The 19,322-nt window shown below is 45.1% G+C and overlaps 1 protein-coding gene across 6 annotated transcripts; it reads right to left on the bottom strand.

Moving 5' to 3' along the window:
* Positions 1-1,885: 1,885 nt before the first annotated feature.
* On the bottom strand, positions 1,886-10,481 carry SNX11 (sorting nexin 11). Of its 6 annotated transcripts, XM_043904311.1 has the most exons (9): positions 10,214-10,480; positions 9,875-9,980; positions 8,109-8,168; positions 6,906-6,960; positions 6,378-6,464; positions 5,983-6,083; positions 4,605-4,700; positions 4,164-4,376; positions 1,886-3,418 (listed from the first exon to the last, which is right to left on the bottom strand). In XM_043904311.1, the coding sequence occupies exons 4-9, from the start codon at positions 6,945-6,947 to the stop codon at positions 3,145-3,147; spliced, it is 813 nt and encodes a 270-aa protein (XP_043760246.1). In that variant the 5' UTR covers positions 6,948-6,960; positions 8,109-8,168; positions 9,875-9,980; positions 10,214-10,480; the 3' UTR covers positions 1,886-3,144. The 6 variants fall into 6 exon arrangements, with proteins under 6 accessions (XP_043760246.1, XP_043760245.1, XP_043760244.1 ...); XM_043904310.1 differs by lacking the exon at positions 8,109-8,168 and having other exon boundaries at positions 9,875-9,972; XM_043904309.1 differs by lacking the exon at positions 8,109-8,168.
* Between the last annotated feature and the right edge of the window lie 8,841 nt (positions 10,482-19,322).

The raw sequence follows: 19,322 nt of genomic DNA on the forward strand, positions 1-19,322 counted from the left end.
TTTAGTTGCAGCATGCAAACTCTTAGTTGCGGTATGTGGATTCTAGTTCCCTGACCAGGGATCGAACCTGGGCCCCTTGCATTGGGAGCATGGAGTCTCAGTCACTGGACCACCAAGGAAGTCCCCAGCTTTTTTTTTCAAGATTTTTTTTTGGGAAAAAAAAAATCTTGTTTTACAGAAGTTGGGAAGTATCTCTTAAATGAATACGTTCTACCCGAAACATGCTTTTTAAAAACCATGATCAAAAAAAATAAATAAATAAATAAAATAAAACCCATGATCAGCTCAGTTTCCTCAGCTAGAAAATGAGGGTGATACTTGCCCTGCCCTCTCCTCACTGGGCACCGTGGTCAAATAAACAATGTGTGTGAAACTCATTTTCACACAAGAAAACCCACCTCCTCCTACACACACACACACACACACACACACACACACACTTCCTCCCACCAAACAAAAGGGAATCTACGACTTTGGGATCACTTATCCTGTGTTACAGGAGATGACTAGACTTGGGCCACATAAGTAACTGTCAGAAGAAAGATGACAAGGGGCTTCCCTGATGGTCCAATGATTAGGATTCTGTGTTTTTACTCTAGGGGGCAAGGGTTCAATCCCTGCTCAGGGAACTAAGATCCCACATGCTGAGCGGCATAGGCAAAAAAAAAAAATTAGTACGGTGACTGTAAGTCAGACACAGAACCTACCTCAAACCCAAATTCTAACAAAAAAAATTTCCATTCTACAAAACAGCTCAGCAGGCCACTGGCCCAGTAGCCTCCCATCTTCCCTACAGAGGCTATCAGCCATGGCAGCATCCATGTACACACCGGGACAGAGCGAGATGGGGGAGAGGCAGACGGCACTGCTGAGCCGGAGAGGAAAATCCATCTCTGCTGTTCTTCTGGTAACTCTAGGCCCGAGTTACTAGAAAAACTCTCCCTCCATTAGGACATCTCCTTCCATGGCCTACACTCAACTCTGCACAAGGCAGTTCCGGGACGGCGCCTGGCCTTAGATTAACTGAGGCCCTGCTGTATGCATTGCTGATAATGGACCATTAAAAAAGCCAGGAGTCAGAAAAGTCGCATCCGTGTCTCTGACCGGCTCCTGCTGTCCCAGCAGCCAACCCTGCTGGCAGAACTAGCTGCTGAGCACCAACTCCACGAAGAAAAGGAGTGAACAGAAGAAGGCGACCCAGCTTGCTGTTTTTTGGCTGAGTAGGGAATTGACACAGACCACCTCCGGCTCCTGTCTGGAAGTTTCGAGATGAGAGAGCTTCAAGCACAGCTGGGTTCACAGCTGCACCATTTGGAGCATTGGACTCATTAATATTCATGAGCCATCCCCACCAATCGGCAGAGCGGATGCCATTAGCTTAGCATCTGTCGGGTTTTTGTGAGGGCTGTGTATAGAGTTTTTTTCCCCTTTTAAATGAACTTCTTTTGACATTTTGGATTTGCCTCTGTAGGTTTTCTCTCCTCGCCTTGCTCTGCTGCATCATATAAAAGAGAGACCCAGGGGAGGCAGGCAGAGAAGAGAGATGAGTCCCAGCCAGGGCTCGGCATCTGCCTGTTGACAAACTTTATTTCTCTTTCAGCACCTGGCACCTCAGACAGGCTGCAAGGATGGAAGCAGCATCAGGTAAATTACACCTAACAAGGTTCATGCCCATCACTGTGAGAAGAGCTGGATCCTGCCTCTTTGGAAGACAATCCTTTCTCCAGTGGTGAACTTGAGCTGCACACACAATGCAGGAGCGCCTCCGCGCACAGTTCTGAACCATTATTTCCACGCTGATAAATTCATGATTTATGAAAGTAACTACTGCCAGCCCTCAATCCCTCCTCCACTGCTACAGCTTGTTAGACACCAATTGCAACAAGAGTCTTAAATACTTGAATTTTATTTCAGGCCAAAGCCCCGCAACTCTGAACTAAATGCCATGACAGTCCCACAGCATAGGCGAGTAGCAGAAGAGCCCACGGACAGGGTGCGGGGGCCGGGGGAGGGAGGGGCGGGCGAGACGGAGAAGAACCACACAGACGCCCGGGCAGATAAGCAGAACGCCAGCGGCACTCCTCTCCTCCAGCTCCAGCTCTCAGAGGAGAGAATTACGGCAGCAGGAGGGCAGGATGCCTCATTGTCTGAAGGAAGGCGTGTTGCTTCTCATCTCCATCCCCAGAGCCCTCTCTCCAGGCAGAAACAAAGCCCCCGCACCCCACTGGACTGAACAGACGGCCTCCTGCAACACAGCAGAGGGACACGAGGTGGCTGAAGCCCTGGGGAAAGGGAGCTGTTACTAAGGGAGAAGAAAAGGATTCAAACAAGAAAGGAGCTCAGCTAACCCTGCAGAGAAGACAGTCCATCTCGGCTTTATAACCAGAGAGGCAGGGACAGTCCAGGGTATCTTTCCCAAAACAAAGCCCCCTGAACCGTTCCCTGTCCTTTGGCTGTGACCAAACCTTTCTTTTCTGTGGACAGCCACGAGCTATTTCACAGGTCTCAGGCCCCATACAGCCAGGCCGAGGTCCCGGGATGTGCAGGAAACCCCAATGACAGGAGTCACAGCACCATCCCATTCAGTGATTATGAGTGGAGGAAAAGAAAGGAGGTGGGAGAAAAAATATTCACACCCCCACACCCCCCACTGTCCATGCAAGGAGGTAGCAAGAGGCCAGCCTGCCAGAAACCAGTGCTCCAGGGGCTTCGGCAAAAACATAGCCAGTTGGAATACAATGACACAACAGAAACACAAGCATTTCTGTTGGAGCAATCTCTGATAAGGTAGCTTAAAATCTGCCACCTACGGTCCCCAAACCAGTCACCTGAGCTCCTGGGCCCATTAACAAACATCTAAAGAAATTCAGCTTCCAGGAGAGTAAATATGGGGTTTGGCTCAGAACCAACAACTCCTGGGTCTTGTGCTTAACTTACAAACATCTGCACAGTGTCTTATCCCTATGGAAGAAGCCTGAAGAGTTATGACCAATCTCCACAGAACCATCTTGAGCAGAGGCCGTGGTAAAACAGGAAGCTGCCCAGCCTCCCCCACCAGCCTGTGCCTAACCCCAGCTGAGCAAGTCTCGCTGCCCGCATCGCCTTCATCCACCTCAGAGCAGAACCCAGAGCTCCAAGCAGAGCTCACTTTTCCAAAACTGTTTCCAACTGACCGGGGTCCAAAGGCACAGCATGGTCCCCTCCCAGGACTCTCCTCACAGGCTGAGAAGCAGAGATCCCCTCATCAGGTCTTGCAAAACCACAGCATGATGGAGAGGAGGTGGGTGGGAGAGTGGGGCTCTCCAAGGGAGGAGCCTCAGAGTCAACCACAGGAGCCCACACCTCAAACTGATCCTTTTCTTCCCCGGGAGGCGGTGAGGGAGAGCTCCTCCTGCCGGGTCTTGGGAGAAAGCAACAACTGGAAAAAAGTGGGAAAGGGAAAAGGAGGGCATGAACAGGTGAACAAAAATCAACAGACAAACACAAGTGAACGGACAACAAGGGAGGCCTATTCATACAAGGAAGTAGTATTTGGCCACAGAAAGGAAATTAAGTGTTGATGTGCCCTGCAACACGGACGCACCAGGAAACGGTGCCAGTGGCAGAGGTCTGTCACAAAGACCACATGTATGACTCCACCTGTGTGAAATGTCCAGAATGGGCAAATCCACACACACACACAGGAAGTAGACACTGGTTACCAAGAGCTGGAGTTTGGGGTTGGGGAGTGTGGGGAGTCACTGCTAATAGGTACAAGGTTTCTTTAGGGGTGATGAAAATGTTCTAAAACTGACTGTGGTGACGGATGGCTGCACGACCTCATGAATAAACAAAAACTACTGAATTGTACATGAAAGGGTGAGTTTTATGTATACGAATATATCTCAATAAAGTTGGTATCTAAGGAAAACGGAGGTTGGGGGAGAGGATAAAGCACAAAACAAACAAGACAGCCTTTTCTTCTTTCTCCCCAGGTTGCAACAGGAGAGCCATCTCCCAGGGATGAGTCAGCACAGACCCAAGGCCCTCATGCATGGGATGACAGGGGCCCTCCTGAAAGGCCACCAATGCCGTGACCTTACTTTCTCTACCGATGGACACCTCACTGGCCCAGGTTACAGTAATCCTAGCCACTGATGTCTCAGAAAAGAACATTCATTTACCTCTTAGGCTGGTCTCCTTTAGCCAGGTGAGAGGAGCCCCGTCTCTCTTCCTGGGCCCAGCCACAGTTCGACATAGCATAGCGAAGAATGGCATCAGAAACAGACATGGGGCTTCGGCCCTGTACACAGGCTTCTATTTCAGGCACTGAGAGCTGGCTTTGCAGGAAGAGATGTAACTGGCTGTCTGACAGGAGGACCACACTCTGCAGGACCCTGGGGCAAACACAGGTAGAACAACACAAAGCATCATGCCTCATAGCAGCCATCCCCAGCCCCATCCTCTGAAGGCCTTCTGGCTTGAGTGAGTGCTGAAGGCACAAGGGTGCAAGAAAAGCATCTGACACAAACATGCCTGTGTGCTCCTGGGGGCCATTCTGCACAGCACACACACCCCTGCCATCCCCTCCAGAAGGCAACTGCCAGCCCGCCAAGTCCACTCACTTTTCAAGAAAGTGCTGCAGACCTTGTCGTCGCTTCTCAATGAACTCATCTGAGTTGCCAAAGAAGGTTGACTTCCCAGGAAGTTCAGGTACAGGCCTGTGGGATCACACAATGTAACACATACCTAAGATAAGTAATATCCCAGTCACTCCAGTCCCTGATCAAGGAAATCCCCTAAAAAGAGACACAAATCAACACAAATAGCATTTGATAAGAGGGCAGGGGCAGAGGGTTAACACTGATGACACGCCTGGTGTCAGGCACTGTGCTAAATGTTTACAGACCTTACTTCATTTATCCTCCTCGAAACCCTGTGAGAAAGATGTCAGCGTACCCATTTTAATGGTAAGGAAATAGAATCAGGGAAGTAAATTTCCCTATGTCACCCGGCTGGTAAGTAAGCAGCAGAGCTGGTATTTGAACCAAGTCTAGGACTTACAAACTCCATGCTGCTAGACTACATTGTTTACAAAACCCACTCCCACGATCAACTACTATTTCAAAAGGAAGAAATGTGGACATGGAGACATGGAGGATGCTGGGTGTGGGTGTGGAAATTAAGGCCACCATCTCCAGTCCCGGAAGATCACATGTTTGGAATTTTCTAAAAGTAATCAAGTTGCAACAACTCATCCACAAACTCTTCGAGCCTCCCTAGCCTCTCCTGTGAAGCATGGCACATGCTTTAAAAACAACAGGCCAAAAAAAAAAAAAAAAACAGGCCAGACTAGAGGATGCAGGATCTGTTCAGAGGAAGTTCCAATTGGCTTATGAGGGCCTGACTCATGACAATAGCCTCATCAATCCCACATGTTAACCAACTGGCTTGGTCATCAACAAAGTCACCACAGCACCCAGCAACCATACTGTGTTGGAATCACTGTCATAAACTGCCTCCAGTTTTAGGGCTTATCTGCAGTCTGTAGGTGAGGAGTGAACAATAGTGCCTGTCCTATGGCTCTCTGTCGTAACTCTGGATAAAGGTCTCTACACAAAAAAGAAGACGGGGGAAAAAAATCACAGTTTTTACATATCAAACTGACAGGAACACCATGTGTCAAATTAGTTCAGGTGCTAAAAAGTTCCTGATAACCAGTGAAGCACATTTACACAGCCAGCAGTACCTCTGTTTAGCCCTACACATATAAAAAAAGAAAATCGTTCTTTAGATTTGTTTGGCTTTGTTAGGTCAAAATATTAGAAATGAGAACTCTGTCATTACTTTTTTTCACTGACTTGAAAACATGATGTAAGAACACATTTCTCAATGACCTTAGTACCTGGCATGCTGCCAAGTTGTTTTCATTGTAAACTCCAGTTGCCAAGGAAGAACCTAAGAAGCCAGTCTCGGACCCAGGAAGGAAATAAGAGAACTCACACTAAACCTGCATTTCTCTGGAGCTGCTTTCTCAGCCACACAAACTCCCTGTAGCGGCGGCGCACACAGGACGTCTTGGCGGTAAAGGCCTTGCTGTTGGTCTACAGGAGAAAGCAAGTGAAAGGGTTTGGTGGAAAAGCCCAAGTTCACACGAACTCCCCATCATCCCTCTCACCAAGGACTCAAGTCACCAGGCCACAGTCCCAATCAAGGGGATCCAAGCAGAGCACAGTGCCACCCAGCAGCCTGAAAACAACTCAGGCAGACCCCAGGCTCTCTTTCCTCTCCTCCTTCCTTTTCTTCTGTCAATACCTCCATAAACAGGTTCTGCCTCAGGACCGGCCCTCAGCCCTGAAAGGTATATGGATCCCAATATCAAAGTCGGATACACTTACATGAAGGAATATCTTATAATCCACATAAGAATTCCAGGAGCCCTCATTCTGCACGCGGGGGTCCTGAACACGCACAGTGATCACCTCCTAGAGGTAAGAAATGCTCCTTCAGCTTCAGCTCAGCCACAAAGTAAGGTGGTTCCAGCACACAGGCGGCCAGAGTATTCCACTCTATGCCAACTTTCACTCGTTTGTTCATTTATTCATTCAATTCAGCAAATATTTATTGACCACCCTCTATGTGGCAGGTACCATGCTAAGGCACTGGGGGCAGAACAAGGACAAGAGACAAAAATCCTTGCACTTATGAAGCTTACATTCTAGTACCTTCCGATGAATAAAGTTAGTGAAAATGGAACCTCATTTCTCAGTCATGCCTTCACTACTGATTTCCCTCTTCTTGCTTGACTTTGAGAACATCAGAACCACTAAGGCATTACTGTCAGAACACCACCACCAAGCAGTATCTGGATCTCCCAAAGCCCCTCAAGCTTTCATCCAGATGTTCCCTGGAAATCACATGCTTACCTCCTGCTCTTGGTTCTCCAACATCCTACACCAAAAGCCCATTGGAAGAAAACATCTGATGAGAGACAGGAGATACAGGATCAATCTCTGTTAGTATGCATCTACACTCACCTCTCTTTGCCAGGGTAAAATCTTGAAAATTTTTAATCGACCCCCCTGGGGAAATCCAGGCAACTTTTTTTGTTCTTGTGTAAAATTTAAGAGGAAGCAAAAAAATCCCCCCACATGAGCTACCGTACACAGTCGCTCAGTCATGTCAGATTCTGCAACCCTTTGGACTGTAGCCCATTAGGTTTCTCTGTCCCTGGGGTTTTCCAGGCAGAAACACTGGAGCAGGTTGCCATCTTCCCAACCCAGGGATCAAACCCATGTCTCCTGCATCTCCTGTTGCAGGATTCTTTACCTGCTGAGCTATTGGGGAAGCCCCCCCACACACATGAGCAGGGGGCCAAGCTAAAAGCCCTGAGAGATTTACCTCCCTTCTCAGACCATGGCAGGGACTCTGAACCAGGCCACCTCTAGCCAAAACACGTTCAGGTCAACAATGTCACCTCAGGCGGCCAGAACTGGCAGGCTGAGCTGTAAAAACCTTTCTGCCTGAGAACTGCTGGGCTCACACAGCACAACTCTCTAACTGAGCCTAACATCGCCCCCTCCTGGCTATCTAGAGAAAACCAAAACCCCACAAACACTGAGGCTTCTGCCTCCCTTTGTCTTGCTAAGCACACACAGGACCCAGAGGCAGATCTGAGTTGGAGAGTTCCTGGGGCACCTGAGTGAATTGCCAGGTTGTGACCTTCTCTTAGCTAATTCCATTTCCAGAACCCAAGCCAATGGTTCTAATCATTTCCTCTCAACATGCGGTTTGTACCTCTGCCCAAGCACCCCAGAGGTGCACAGGTCGACTCAGGATGTTTTCCGCTCCTTTGCAAAGATTCATTAAAGCCTAAGCCACTGATTTCCCCCAATGTGGCAGTTTACATGCGCAGCAACATCGCCCACTCCAACAAGGGGACCATGAAGGCTGAGGTACAGGGTTACTCAAGTCCAAAGGGGCCCATGATGTCACCTTCTGTTAAAATACAGCACTAATCTTGTTACTCCTAGAACCACTTCAACGGCATCCACTCTGGCTGCTGCCTCCACCCCCTTCCCCTCTCTTAAGAGCGGAACAATAAGGTTTAATTTCCCTTTCCAATTTACCTTGAAATGAAAACTGACTTCAGCCAATAGGTACTGCCAACAAATGATCCAGGCTGGCTCCTGGGAAAACGAGACTATCTCTAAGCTCTCCCTGTCCTCCCCCCATGCCCATTCACACACCCACTCATTCTTACAGTCCCACAATTAATTTTAAACACATTCTCTTATTAGTTCTGCCTTACCATTAGAAGAGCATGTAATGAGTTTCCTTCTACTTTATGTTGTGCTAACACAAAGCTAACATTTCAGGAAGGGAGGAACTCATTTACACCACAAAATTAGCAGGGCACACAGCTTTCCCAATCTTTTCTAGAATACCAGAAGGTCTCCCCACACACAGACACCGCATGCAGAGATGAAGCTGCATGATATAGGACAAATCTGGGCTACACAGCCCAGCAAACTGGAAATGCTGTGATTGCAGCGCCATATTAAATAGTATACTTGCTGACATTCTGACTTTTCATCTGATGCAGTCACTACCCTGAAGGGACCCTGAACTGAAAGGTGGGAAATCCCAATTCCATAACAACTGATGTATAACACCCTGGATGTAAGCAGTCTAATGGCTATAACCAGAGAGAGCAGGTAGACTCACTGTGAACAATTAATCTCCTCAGATTAAAACAAAAAATTTTTTTTCTCTTCTCATTTCAGGCATTTGGTATATTCCCAGCACAGGAGCAGAGTTAAATACACTGAAGTGTCTTTCCACAAAATTAAGAGCAGGAAAGATGATGATAAGGAAATCCACACACTAAGTGAAGCTCATGAATCTCCAGGGCCTTGAAAAGTTTGCCAAATTCAGGACCATAATTCAGTAACTAAGTGGTCATCACTCTCAGGCTCAAGAAGAGTGAGCCAAAGGCTCTGAGAGCAAATGTCTCTCCTTTCTTTTGGAACTCACACCACTTAGAAACAAATAGCTATAAACTGGCTTTTAAAAAAAATGCTATACACTTAATCCTAAGATTAAAGGGCACTTAGAAAGCTTCCAATGTCACTTTCCTTAAAAACACTGGACAAACACAAAAACCTAGACTTCAAGTAATAATTTCTAGCAACTACTATTCTCCATCAGCTTCCTCCCTGTAGATGCCACTCCTCAGGAGGAAATGAAGCGTTTCTGCCCTTGGAGGGAAAAGAGGAAGTTCTTAATTTTAGCTCTATGATCTGGGAGATGGATCCCTGTGTCACCCAACTAAGGATAGAATCAGTGGCCCTCTCAGCTACTTATGCAGCGCTAACTACATTTCCTGGGCCCTTTCAATCGCGTCTGAAGTTTATTTTCTCCACCTGTACCAGCACCAGTATCTCTGGGGAAAATCCAGTTGTTTGCTATTTATAAAGTAGCCTGTAAGGCTTTCCGGTGTCTAAACAATTCCAGGCAGGAAGTCAAGGCTTTAGCTCCACAATTTTCACTTCCATTTAAACTAATACTTCAATACTTTCTAAAACTTCAGGAGACATGTTAAAAAAACAAATCCGGTGATAAAAGTATACAAGCCGCTGAGACTCCCATCCCTTCTTGCTCATTCTTCAACCTTGGTGCCGTATAGCAACTCAAAAAGCTCTCCTTCTGAAACACCCACAAGTAGCAAAAGTAGCTCCCCCAGGTCTGACCAACATCAGCCCGTTCTCAGCCAAGCAGCTCTGCTCCATTCTTTTGTTCATCTGTAACTTGCCACTCCTTCTACTTGCAGCTAAGTAACAAAGGCAACCACAATCTAGCGCAAGAGCCTCCTGTGTCCCCGAAGAATACTTGCCATTACTCCTAGTCCCAGCGTTTGGGTCAACGTAGCAAACTCCTGTATTCCTTACGAACGAGGAGCCAAAGGATGACGTGGTCCTTGTTCTCCTCTGCCTAATAAGCTTGGGGAGTGGGAAGGAAAGATGCTTTATATATTTTATAAAAATAAATGGAAAGCCAGGTTTCCTTCGTTGGATCCGGACCAAGCACCCGTCTTCATCCCGGGAGTGAGGCTGCTCCTTTCCTAGGATGTCCAGCAAGGTCCCCACCTCAAGCACCACTGCTGACGCTCAAACCCATGGCCCTTACCAGAGAATAGCACCCACTCCCCGCGACTCCTTCCACGCCCCCTCACCTGAGAGCAGCGCCCACTCCCCACAACGACACCGCCAGCGCCCCACCATATAGTAAGAGTCCCGGCTTCTCCTTCCGGGTGAGCGGCCGGCGCCCCGGTGCACGACGGGAGAAGGCTGCGGGCACGCCAACCCCTGGTTCCCAGGGCGCCCCGCCCCCGCAGGCCCTGGCTCTTAGCGGCAGGCACCTCTCGCGGCGGTGCACTCCGCACCGCCCAGGCCCTGGCTGGAATCTGGATCCCGCACCTCTCTCTTGGGGCGCTGCTTGGGGGACGAGAGCGAGGGGAGGAGCAGGGGCTCTGGCGTCCAATCCGGAGCCGTGTCCCGCCCATTGTTGTTAAGCGCAGCCAATCAGTAGCCAAGAAGCGTCCCCGAAAGCCCAAAAGTGGGTCCAGGAGCCGAGAGGTGTGAAGGGTTGGTCAGAGGTGCTGAGCGTGGGAGAGTCAGGAATGTGGGAGCCTCTCTCAGTCTGGAGAGAGTGCCCATTTGAACCCTGTAGGTTTCGGTTCTCCGGCGGAGTTATCAAGGGGTCGCCCACTCAGATTCGAAAACTCGATTGTCCTAGCGAAAACCGAACTGCGGACAATCCTGCAAACGCTGCAAGTTCGTTCACTTGAGAGACAAATATAAGGAAGGATCGCGCAGCTAGTCAGTAAAGAAGGAAGAATCCGTTGACTATGATGAAGTTTTTTTTTTTTTTAATACTGTTGAAATGTCTTGGCAAAGGTTAATTTCAAGGGGAAAGTTACAGTCACAAATACAAACTCTGGAGTTAGAAGATCTGGGCACAATACCCAGCACTGCAGGACCATGTGGCCCTAAACTGGTCTTAAATCTTTTTCTTAGTTTCCTCTTCAATAAGGTGCAGATAGCTCAGAACGTAAGGTGCATTTAAAGCAACTTTTGTCAAACGTTTTTGTCTCAGAATCCCTTTACATTCTTACAAATGATTATGGACTCCCAAAGAGCTTTTGTTTATGTGGGATGTTCACTGGATTGGACATTTAAATTGAGAAATTTAAAAGCATTTATTAATTCACCTAAAGCTAATAATGGACTTCCCTGGTGGCTCAGATGGTAAAGAATCTGCCTGCAATGCGGGAGACCTGGGTTCGATCCCTGGGTTGGGAAGATACCGTGGAGGAGGGCATGGCAACCCACTCCGGTATTCTGGCCTGGAGAATCCCCATGGACAGAGGAGCCTGACAGGCTATAGTCCATGCGGTCGCAAAGAGTCAGACATGACTGAGTGAATAAGCACAGCACACAAAGCTAATAATGGGGCTTCCCTAGTAAAGAATCCGCCTGTAATGCAGAAGACCCAATCACTGTGTTGGGAAGATCCCCTGGAGAAGGGAAAGGCTACCCACTCCAGTATCCTGGCCTGGAGATTTCCATGGACTATATAGTCCATGGGGTCGAAAAGAGTAGACATGACTGAGTAACAGTGACTTTCACAGAGCTAATAATAAACCATTACATGTGGACATAATATATTTCATGAAATATAACTACACTTTTTAAAAAAAAATTACTGAATGGGTGCTCAGTCACTTCAGTCATGTCTGACTCTTTGCAACCCCTTGGACTGTAGACCTCCAGGCTCCTCTGTAAATGGGATTCTCCCAGCAAGGTTAGTAGAAGGGGTTGCCATTTCCTCCTCCAGGGGATCTTCCTGGCCCTTAACTAGAACCCTTGTCACCTGTGGCTTTTGCATTGGGAAGCGGATTCTTTACCACTGAGACACCTGGGGAAGACCCTCTGAGCAGAGTGGTATTATATTACAGTTTTGCAAATTCCCATGTGCTTCCCCATTCTTTCGTTGTACTGTTTTTTGGACAAGGAAAATCCAGAAAATCTGGTCTCATGCAGATAACACAGCTAGAAAAGGGAGAAGTATCTTTAGCCTTCTCTGATAATTGTGGATACTTCTTTAATTTTAATCCAAAAATGTCTTATTACTCACTCTCTGAGCTGTTACATGGGAGCAGGTGGGGTGTGCGTGGGGACTGTTGATGGCAGGGGGTCTCCGGGGTTGGTAAGTACAGAGCTCACACTGGACACCAGGCTGCCTCCCACACTGGAGAGATGAAGGACTTTGGAGAAATTCATAACTTTTTCTGGAACAATATGAAGGGAAGTCCTGTTGCCAAGTCTTGGACCCAGCCATGCCTCTTACCTCCAATTCGTGTAAGATGCTGTGGGATCTGCACAAGTGGCCCAATGGTTCTGTGCTGAAAAGAAAGTTACTATTTCCCAGATGTTGCTCATGGTGGAAGAGCACAAGAAATGTTCCATGATGACGGCAACCTGCAGAAGGCTGTCCGGTAAGGATGAGCGCCTGTGGAGGTTGGGATGCCAGAGTCCTCCTCCTCAGAGGGAGGGCAGCCAGGAAGTCATAGAGCTCTTCTGAGGAATGTTCTGGATACAGAACTGAGTGTAGGTCCTTCTTGGGATGGGCAGTTTGCTTACTAACTTGCAAGAAGTTACTTCTCAGATTGCCCAACCATTTCATTTGGGATCACTTTTTGAAATTGAGGGATCAAATTTTCCAGGTGAAAGTATCACATTTCTCAGGGCCAGCTAGAGACGTTTTTCAGCTTCCTTCCAAACTTGAAGGATGCAGGGAGTGTCCAGCCTCCAGACACTCTTAATGGATCTTGCCCCCCACCCTACTTCCATTTTGCTTTTGGTAGAGACAAGAGGGAAGTTGACCATAGTCTGGTTAAGGCTAGAAAGCATCAGGCTGGAATTGTAGTGGGACATGGTATCATGTGGTCAGTCTTGATGTGGAAGACACCACTGATGAAGAGTAAGATGGCTGATTTCTAAGAAGGAGGGCAGTGGGTGAGGGCATATGAGCCTCTATGATCCCCATTCCTGAACAGCTCTTTATTTTTTTTTTTGGCCATGCCACAGAGCAAGTGAGATCTTAGTTCCCCAACCAGGGATAGAACCCATGCCCTTTGCATTGGAAGCACAAAATCTTAACCATTGGACCACCAGGGGAAGTTGCTCTGGACTCAACCCTCTTTTGTGGCAGAAAGAGAAAAGGACAGTGATGCCTCTAGTCCTGTGGATTCACAGTAGAAAATCATAAACAGATTTGGAAAAGAAATTCACACCAAAGTTTTCAGTAAAAGGACAGATCTTTCTCTCTGGAGACTGGCTTTTTCCAACTTCAAAGCTGGTACTGGCAGGTCCACCATCACTGGGGAAATAGATTTTCTTAACATTCCTCAGGATCATCTCTCTGCTCTGGCTGGTTGGGGGCTCTTGACATTGCCCAGAACTCTGAAGAAGTGTTCTGGGAAAGTGTATGCTGCTAATGTCCCCTTTGAAATAGGTGAAAAGGACACAGCAGGAGTTCCATTCAGTCTTGACAGGGCTCTGCATTTAAAAGGCAGGTCTTCCTTACTTCTTCCATCTTAAGGGGAGAGCTTAATTCTCAACCAGGGGCAGAGACAAAGAAAGATGCTCTAGCAGGGTGAATGTTGATAGCCAGAGCTGCCTGGCCAGCTTTAGAGCAGCTCAGTGCTGGCCCAAGCAGGGCTTCTGAATACTCTTTTTTGTTACTAGCAAAACTCAACAAACGGTAGTTCCTTAAAAGTTAGTTGCAATTGGAAATCTGAAACCATCTGGAAAATATTCCTGAGTTATGCAGATCTTCCAAATATTTTTTATTTTTCTTGGCCATGCCAGGAGGCATGTGAGATCTTAGTTCCCCAACCATGGATTGAACCCACGCCCCTTGCATTTGAAGCTCAAAGTCGTAACCACTGAACCACCAGGGAAGTCCCCCAGATCTTCCAAATATTGATGCATTTCATTATTCAGCATTTTAAAAATCACATTTATTCAAATCATCAGGAATCTCATCAATCTTGTGAAGCCATCAAGCTCACTGGTGGATACCGCATTTTCCTGTAGAACAGAAAAGTTTTCCCTTTGTTACTATGTTCTTTTCTTGGTCTCCTAATTAAATTGAAGTAAGACAAAGTAATGTCTTTCTCCCAAAGTACTTTCTCCCAAAGTAATGGGAGAAAAACCAACTTCGTACTTAGGAAAAACCCATAAAAATGAGACCCAAGGGTAAGTTAGGCAATGGAGACTTCTTTACCATGCTGAGATGAAGACTAGGATAGGGGCTTGGAGCTTCAAAAAAGGACGGCAATTCACAGGACTAGAAAGAGAGTAGATATTTGGTAATTACAAGTTTACCCAGTCTTGCTGAAAAAGTCTTTCAGGTTTAAAAAAAAAAAAAAAGTTATTTCTGGTAGGAGCTCTTTTTTTTAATGCACGCCTCCTATCTAAATTCTGTTGGGTAGTTGTTGCTATTGTTCAGTTGCAAAGCCGTGTGCAACTCTTTGCAACCCTATGGACTGCAGCACACAAGGCTTTCCTGTCCTTCACTATCTCCCAGAGTTTGCGCAAACTCATGTTTATTGAGTCGGTGATGCCGTCCAACCAGGTAAAAGTTTTTCCTAAGTCTGCTGGGTCTTACTGCCTTCAGTTCAAAATAATCCACATGCCAATGTACCATTTTTGTGGGTGGCATATTCTGCTCTACTTCAGCACATTTTCCAAAAGTATAATTTATGCTTGAAAGCTCAGATTTTGTCATTGGCAGAAATACTTTCTTTCAGTCATTTTCCTTGAAGTGACAGGTCCATTTTGTCCAAATATCCAAGTTGAATGACCTTAGTTTTTGTTATTCTTTAAAAAAAGGAAAAAAAAGGTATTTAATGAAAAAAAAGCAGCTAGTTCAATTCTCAGACAATTGCACAACTCTATACTTCAGTAATTAGCAGAGCTGCTCTATGTACATGTCACATTTATCACATAGAACATTAAAAAGATAGAGATTTCATAAAATTAATCATTTGTACTACTTCATCATGGACACCCTTAAGTGAAAGTGGACTCTTAATTGGTTTATTGCATTGTAGCAGTGAAGAATATAAATATAGTACAAGTTGGTGCCACACTGCCTTGATTCATGCTAAGATGCCAGCAGTTTCATCCACTTTTGTACAATCAGTGAAAATACCAACACAGTGAAAAAGACCAAATATTGTCTTAATATTATTATGAAAGTAGTTTTGACCATGCACACTCCCTGAAACCATCTTAGGCACTCCCAGAGTGTGTGGACTATATTTGGAGAACCATAAAATATATCTGTAGAATATATCCACTCATTCATAACAAACACTGAGCCCTTTCGATAATCTAGGCACAGTCTCAGGCTTTAAAAGTAAAGCAGTGAGCCAAACAGGAAAATATCTTGGCCTTCTGGAGCTTGAAATTCTAAAAAATATAAGAGCTTGACATCACTGCACCACATATCACTCAGTAAATGTTTTTAAATAAATTCATTAAATAATTTTCACAAACAGGCAGTGCCCCATCTCTGTGTTATTTTTTCAACATTAATTTCTAACACTGAATAATGAGGCGAATCCTTATTGTATTTGAAATGCAGGCAAGTCACAGCACTCTAAGTATTGATCCCTTAAGAAAAACCAGTCACAAAAAAGAAAAGAAAAGAAAAACCAGTCACATCAAGGCCCTGGGTATGTGATTTGAGAAGTATAGGTAATTAAGTCCAGTTACTACCAGCAAGTCACTGAGAATCAGTCTGACCAGAGGAGATAAGAGAGAGAGCTAATGGGACTTCCCTGGTGGTCCAGTGGTTAAGAGTTGCCTTCCATTGCAAGGGGCATGAGTTCAATCCCTGATCAGGGAGCTAAGATTCCACATACCTTGCAGCCAAAAAAACAAAAGGAATATTGTAATAAATTCAATAAAGACTTTAAAAAAAAAAGAGAGAGAGCTAAGTATATTTGCCTTTTAAAAGAGAATGATTGGTAACCCCAAATGAATAAAAATCTTTAACAATAGAATTTCAAGAAGTAGCCGAAATGAAACAAAGAATCTCATACACCATTAGGATGGCTGCTATTAAAACAAAAACCAATACAATAAACCATGAAGGTGTGGAGAAATTCAAACACTTGGGCACATTTGGTGGGAATGTAAATTGTTGCAGTCGCTGGGAAAATAGTGTGGATTTCCTAAAAAATTAAATATGAAATTACTAATGATCCAGCAATTCCACTTCTGGCTATGTAACCAAAATAATTGAAAGCAGGATCTGGAAGAGATAGCTGTATACCATAAAACCTGGAAGCAACTCAAGTGTCTGACAACAGATAAATGGATAAGCAAAATTTGATATATACAAACAATGGGACAGTCTTCAGCCTTAAAAAGAAGGAAATTTTGATATATGGTACAACATATGTCCATATGAACCTTGAGAACATTCCAGTTCAGTCGCTCATTTGTGTCCAACTCTTTGCGACCCCATGAACTGCAGCACACCAAGCCTCCCTGTCCATCACCAACTCCTGGAGTCTACCCAAACCCATATCCACTGAGTCAGTGATGCCATCCAACCATCTCATCCTCTATCGTCCCCTTCTCCTCCAGTTCTCAATCTTTCCCAGCATCAAGGTCTATTCAAATAGGTCAGCTCTTCACATCAGGTGGCCAAAGTATTGGAGTTTCAGCTTCAACATCAGTCCTTCCAATGAACACCCAGGACTGATCTCCTTTAGGATGGACTGGTTGGATCTCCTTGCAGTCCAAGGGACTCTCAAGAGTCTTCTCCAACACCACAGTTCAAAAGCATCAATTCTTCAGCCCTCAGCTTTCTTTATAGTCCAACTCTCACATCCATACATGACCACTGGGAAAACCATAGCCTTGACTAGACGGACCTTTGTTGACAAAGTAATGTCTCTGCTTTTTAATATGCTGTCTAGGTTGGTCATAACTTTCCTTCCAAGGAGTAAGCATCTTTTAATTTCGTTGCTGCAATCACCATCTGCAGTGATTTTGGAGCCCAAAAAAATACAGTCAGCCACTGTTTCCACTGTTTCCCCATCTACTTGCCATGAAGTGATGGAACCGGATGCCATGATCTTAGTTTTCTGAATGTTGAGCTTTAAGCCAACTTTTTCACTCTCCTCTTTCACTTTCATCAAGAGGCTCTTTAGTTCTTCACTTTCTGCCATAAGGGTGGTGTCATCTGCATATCTGAGGTTATTGATATTTCTCCTGGCAGTCTTGATTCCAGCTTGTGCTTCATCCAGTCCAGCATTTCTCATGATGTTCTCTGCATATAAGTTAAATAAGCAGGGTGACAATATACAGCCTTGACGTACTCCTTTCCCAATTTGGAACCAGTCTGTTGTTCCATGTCCAGTTCTAGCTGTTGCTTCCTGACCTGATACAGGTTTGTCAAGAGGCAGGTCAGGTGGTCTGGTATTCCCATCTCTTTCAGAATTTTCCACAGTATATTGTGATCCACACAAAGGCTTTGGCATAGTCAATAAAGCAGAAATAGATGTTTTTCTGGAATTCTCTTGCTTTTTTGATGATCCAGTGGATGCTGGCAATTTGATCTCTGGTTCCTCTGCCTTTTCTAAAACTAGCTTGAACATCTGGAAGTTCACGGTTCACGTATTGCTGAAGCCTGGCTTGGAGAATTTTGACAACGTTATGACTAATGAAATAAGCCAGTCACAAAAAGATAAATACTGTACGAATGCATTTATATGAGGAGTACTTAGAGTAATCAAAATTGTAGAGACAGAAAGTAGAATAGTGATTACCAGGGCCTGGAGGAAGGGAGGAATGAGGGGTTATTATTTAATGGGTATAGTTTCAGTTTCACAAGATGAAAAAGTTATGGAGATGGATGGTGGCAATGGTTACACAACAATATGAATGTATCTAATATTTTTAAAATTTTATATATTTTAAAAATTGTGGAAAAAAAGAATTTCAGGTAGTGCAGAGGAAAATATTTTTAAAGTCCTATATTTCCTTCACTGCTTAAGTCATATCTCAAAAGCAGCTATCTACTGTACTTAACATAACTACTGTGTACTGGGGGCCAGTTATGTGCCAATCCCCATTCCCTTGACACATTACTATTAATCCTACAGAAATGCTGCATGTTAGGTCTTAAATTACATTTTCATATTTTTATGGAAGCTGAAGCTCAGAGAAGTTAAGCAGCTTGTCCAAAGTTACACAGCAGGCAAATAATAGAGACAGAATTGAATCCAGTTCAGCCTGATACCAAGTCTTTGTCCTTTTTTGCAACATCACACTTCCTCTTTTCCCCACATTCCTTGTGCTTTGGGGAATTTCATGTGACAGACATATTTCCTGCTGGAGCAATGTCACTTCAAATGTTGTCTCGAGCAGGATTATTATGACTGAGTCGCCATTACCCTTAGAAAGAAAAGAAACCCTGCAGGTCTGAATAGTTTGAAATGTCATCATTCTTATGGGAAAAGAAAAGAATTAAATCCATTTAATCCCAGAAGACTAAAAAAAAAGATTTTGTTAATGCAGAAGCTTGGAGGCTTGAGAGTTTGACATCCATCCCTGGCAGAACTCCAGAACAGATGATTAACAAGAGAGCTCTTAATTGATTGCAGACTAGCATAAACTAGCCAGTGCTCTGGTACCTAAAAAGAGAAGGGGACCTTTGACTCCTTTAACTCAGGAGAGATGTAGAGCACTAGGGCTGTGATGGCTCCTCTACTCTGAAGTATGCTTCTAAGAGGCAGAATTTAACAAACTAGATGCACTAGATCTGAAACTGCTGTCTTGTGATATACAGTTTAGAAAATTGTGACATTTAGCTTAGAAAGGAGAGACCTTAAGGAACATGGAGGCTGAATTTCAATACTAGAAGTACAATATGAAAGAGGAATTAAGTTAGAGAAGAGAACTGTGCTGCTACAGAAGCCAGAAGGAAGGAAATAGGTGGCATTTCCATGGGGAAGCAGATTCAGCTCAGTATGAGGAATTAGCGATAACAGCATTTTATGCAAGCAGGAATATGGTTTTGGAGTTAGAAATAACATCAGATCTTGATTCCAACACTTTTTTGCTTAATGCCATTGGACACGATCTGCAGCTTCTGAGACTTTTCTGCAAAATGCAAATAGCAATTCCACCTCCCAGGGTTGATGTCAGGTTTAAACAACTTTGCTTTTAACATAGCAATGTGACAATTTTTAAGAA

This window comes from Cervus elaphus, chromosome 5 (assembly GCF_910594005.1).
Source record: "Cervus elaphus chromosome 5, mCerEla1.1, whole genome shotgun sequence".
Classification (NCBI taxonomy): Eukaryota; Metazoa; Chordata; class Mammalia; order Artiodactyla; family Cervidae; genus Cervus; species Cervus elaphus.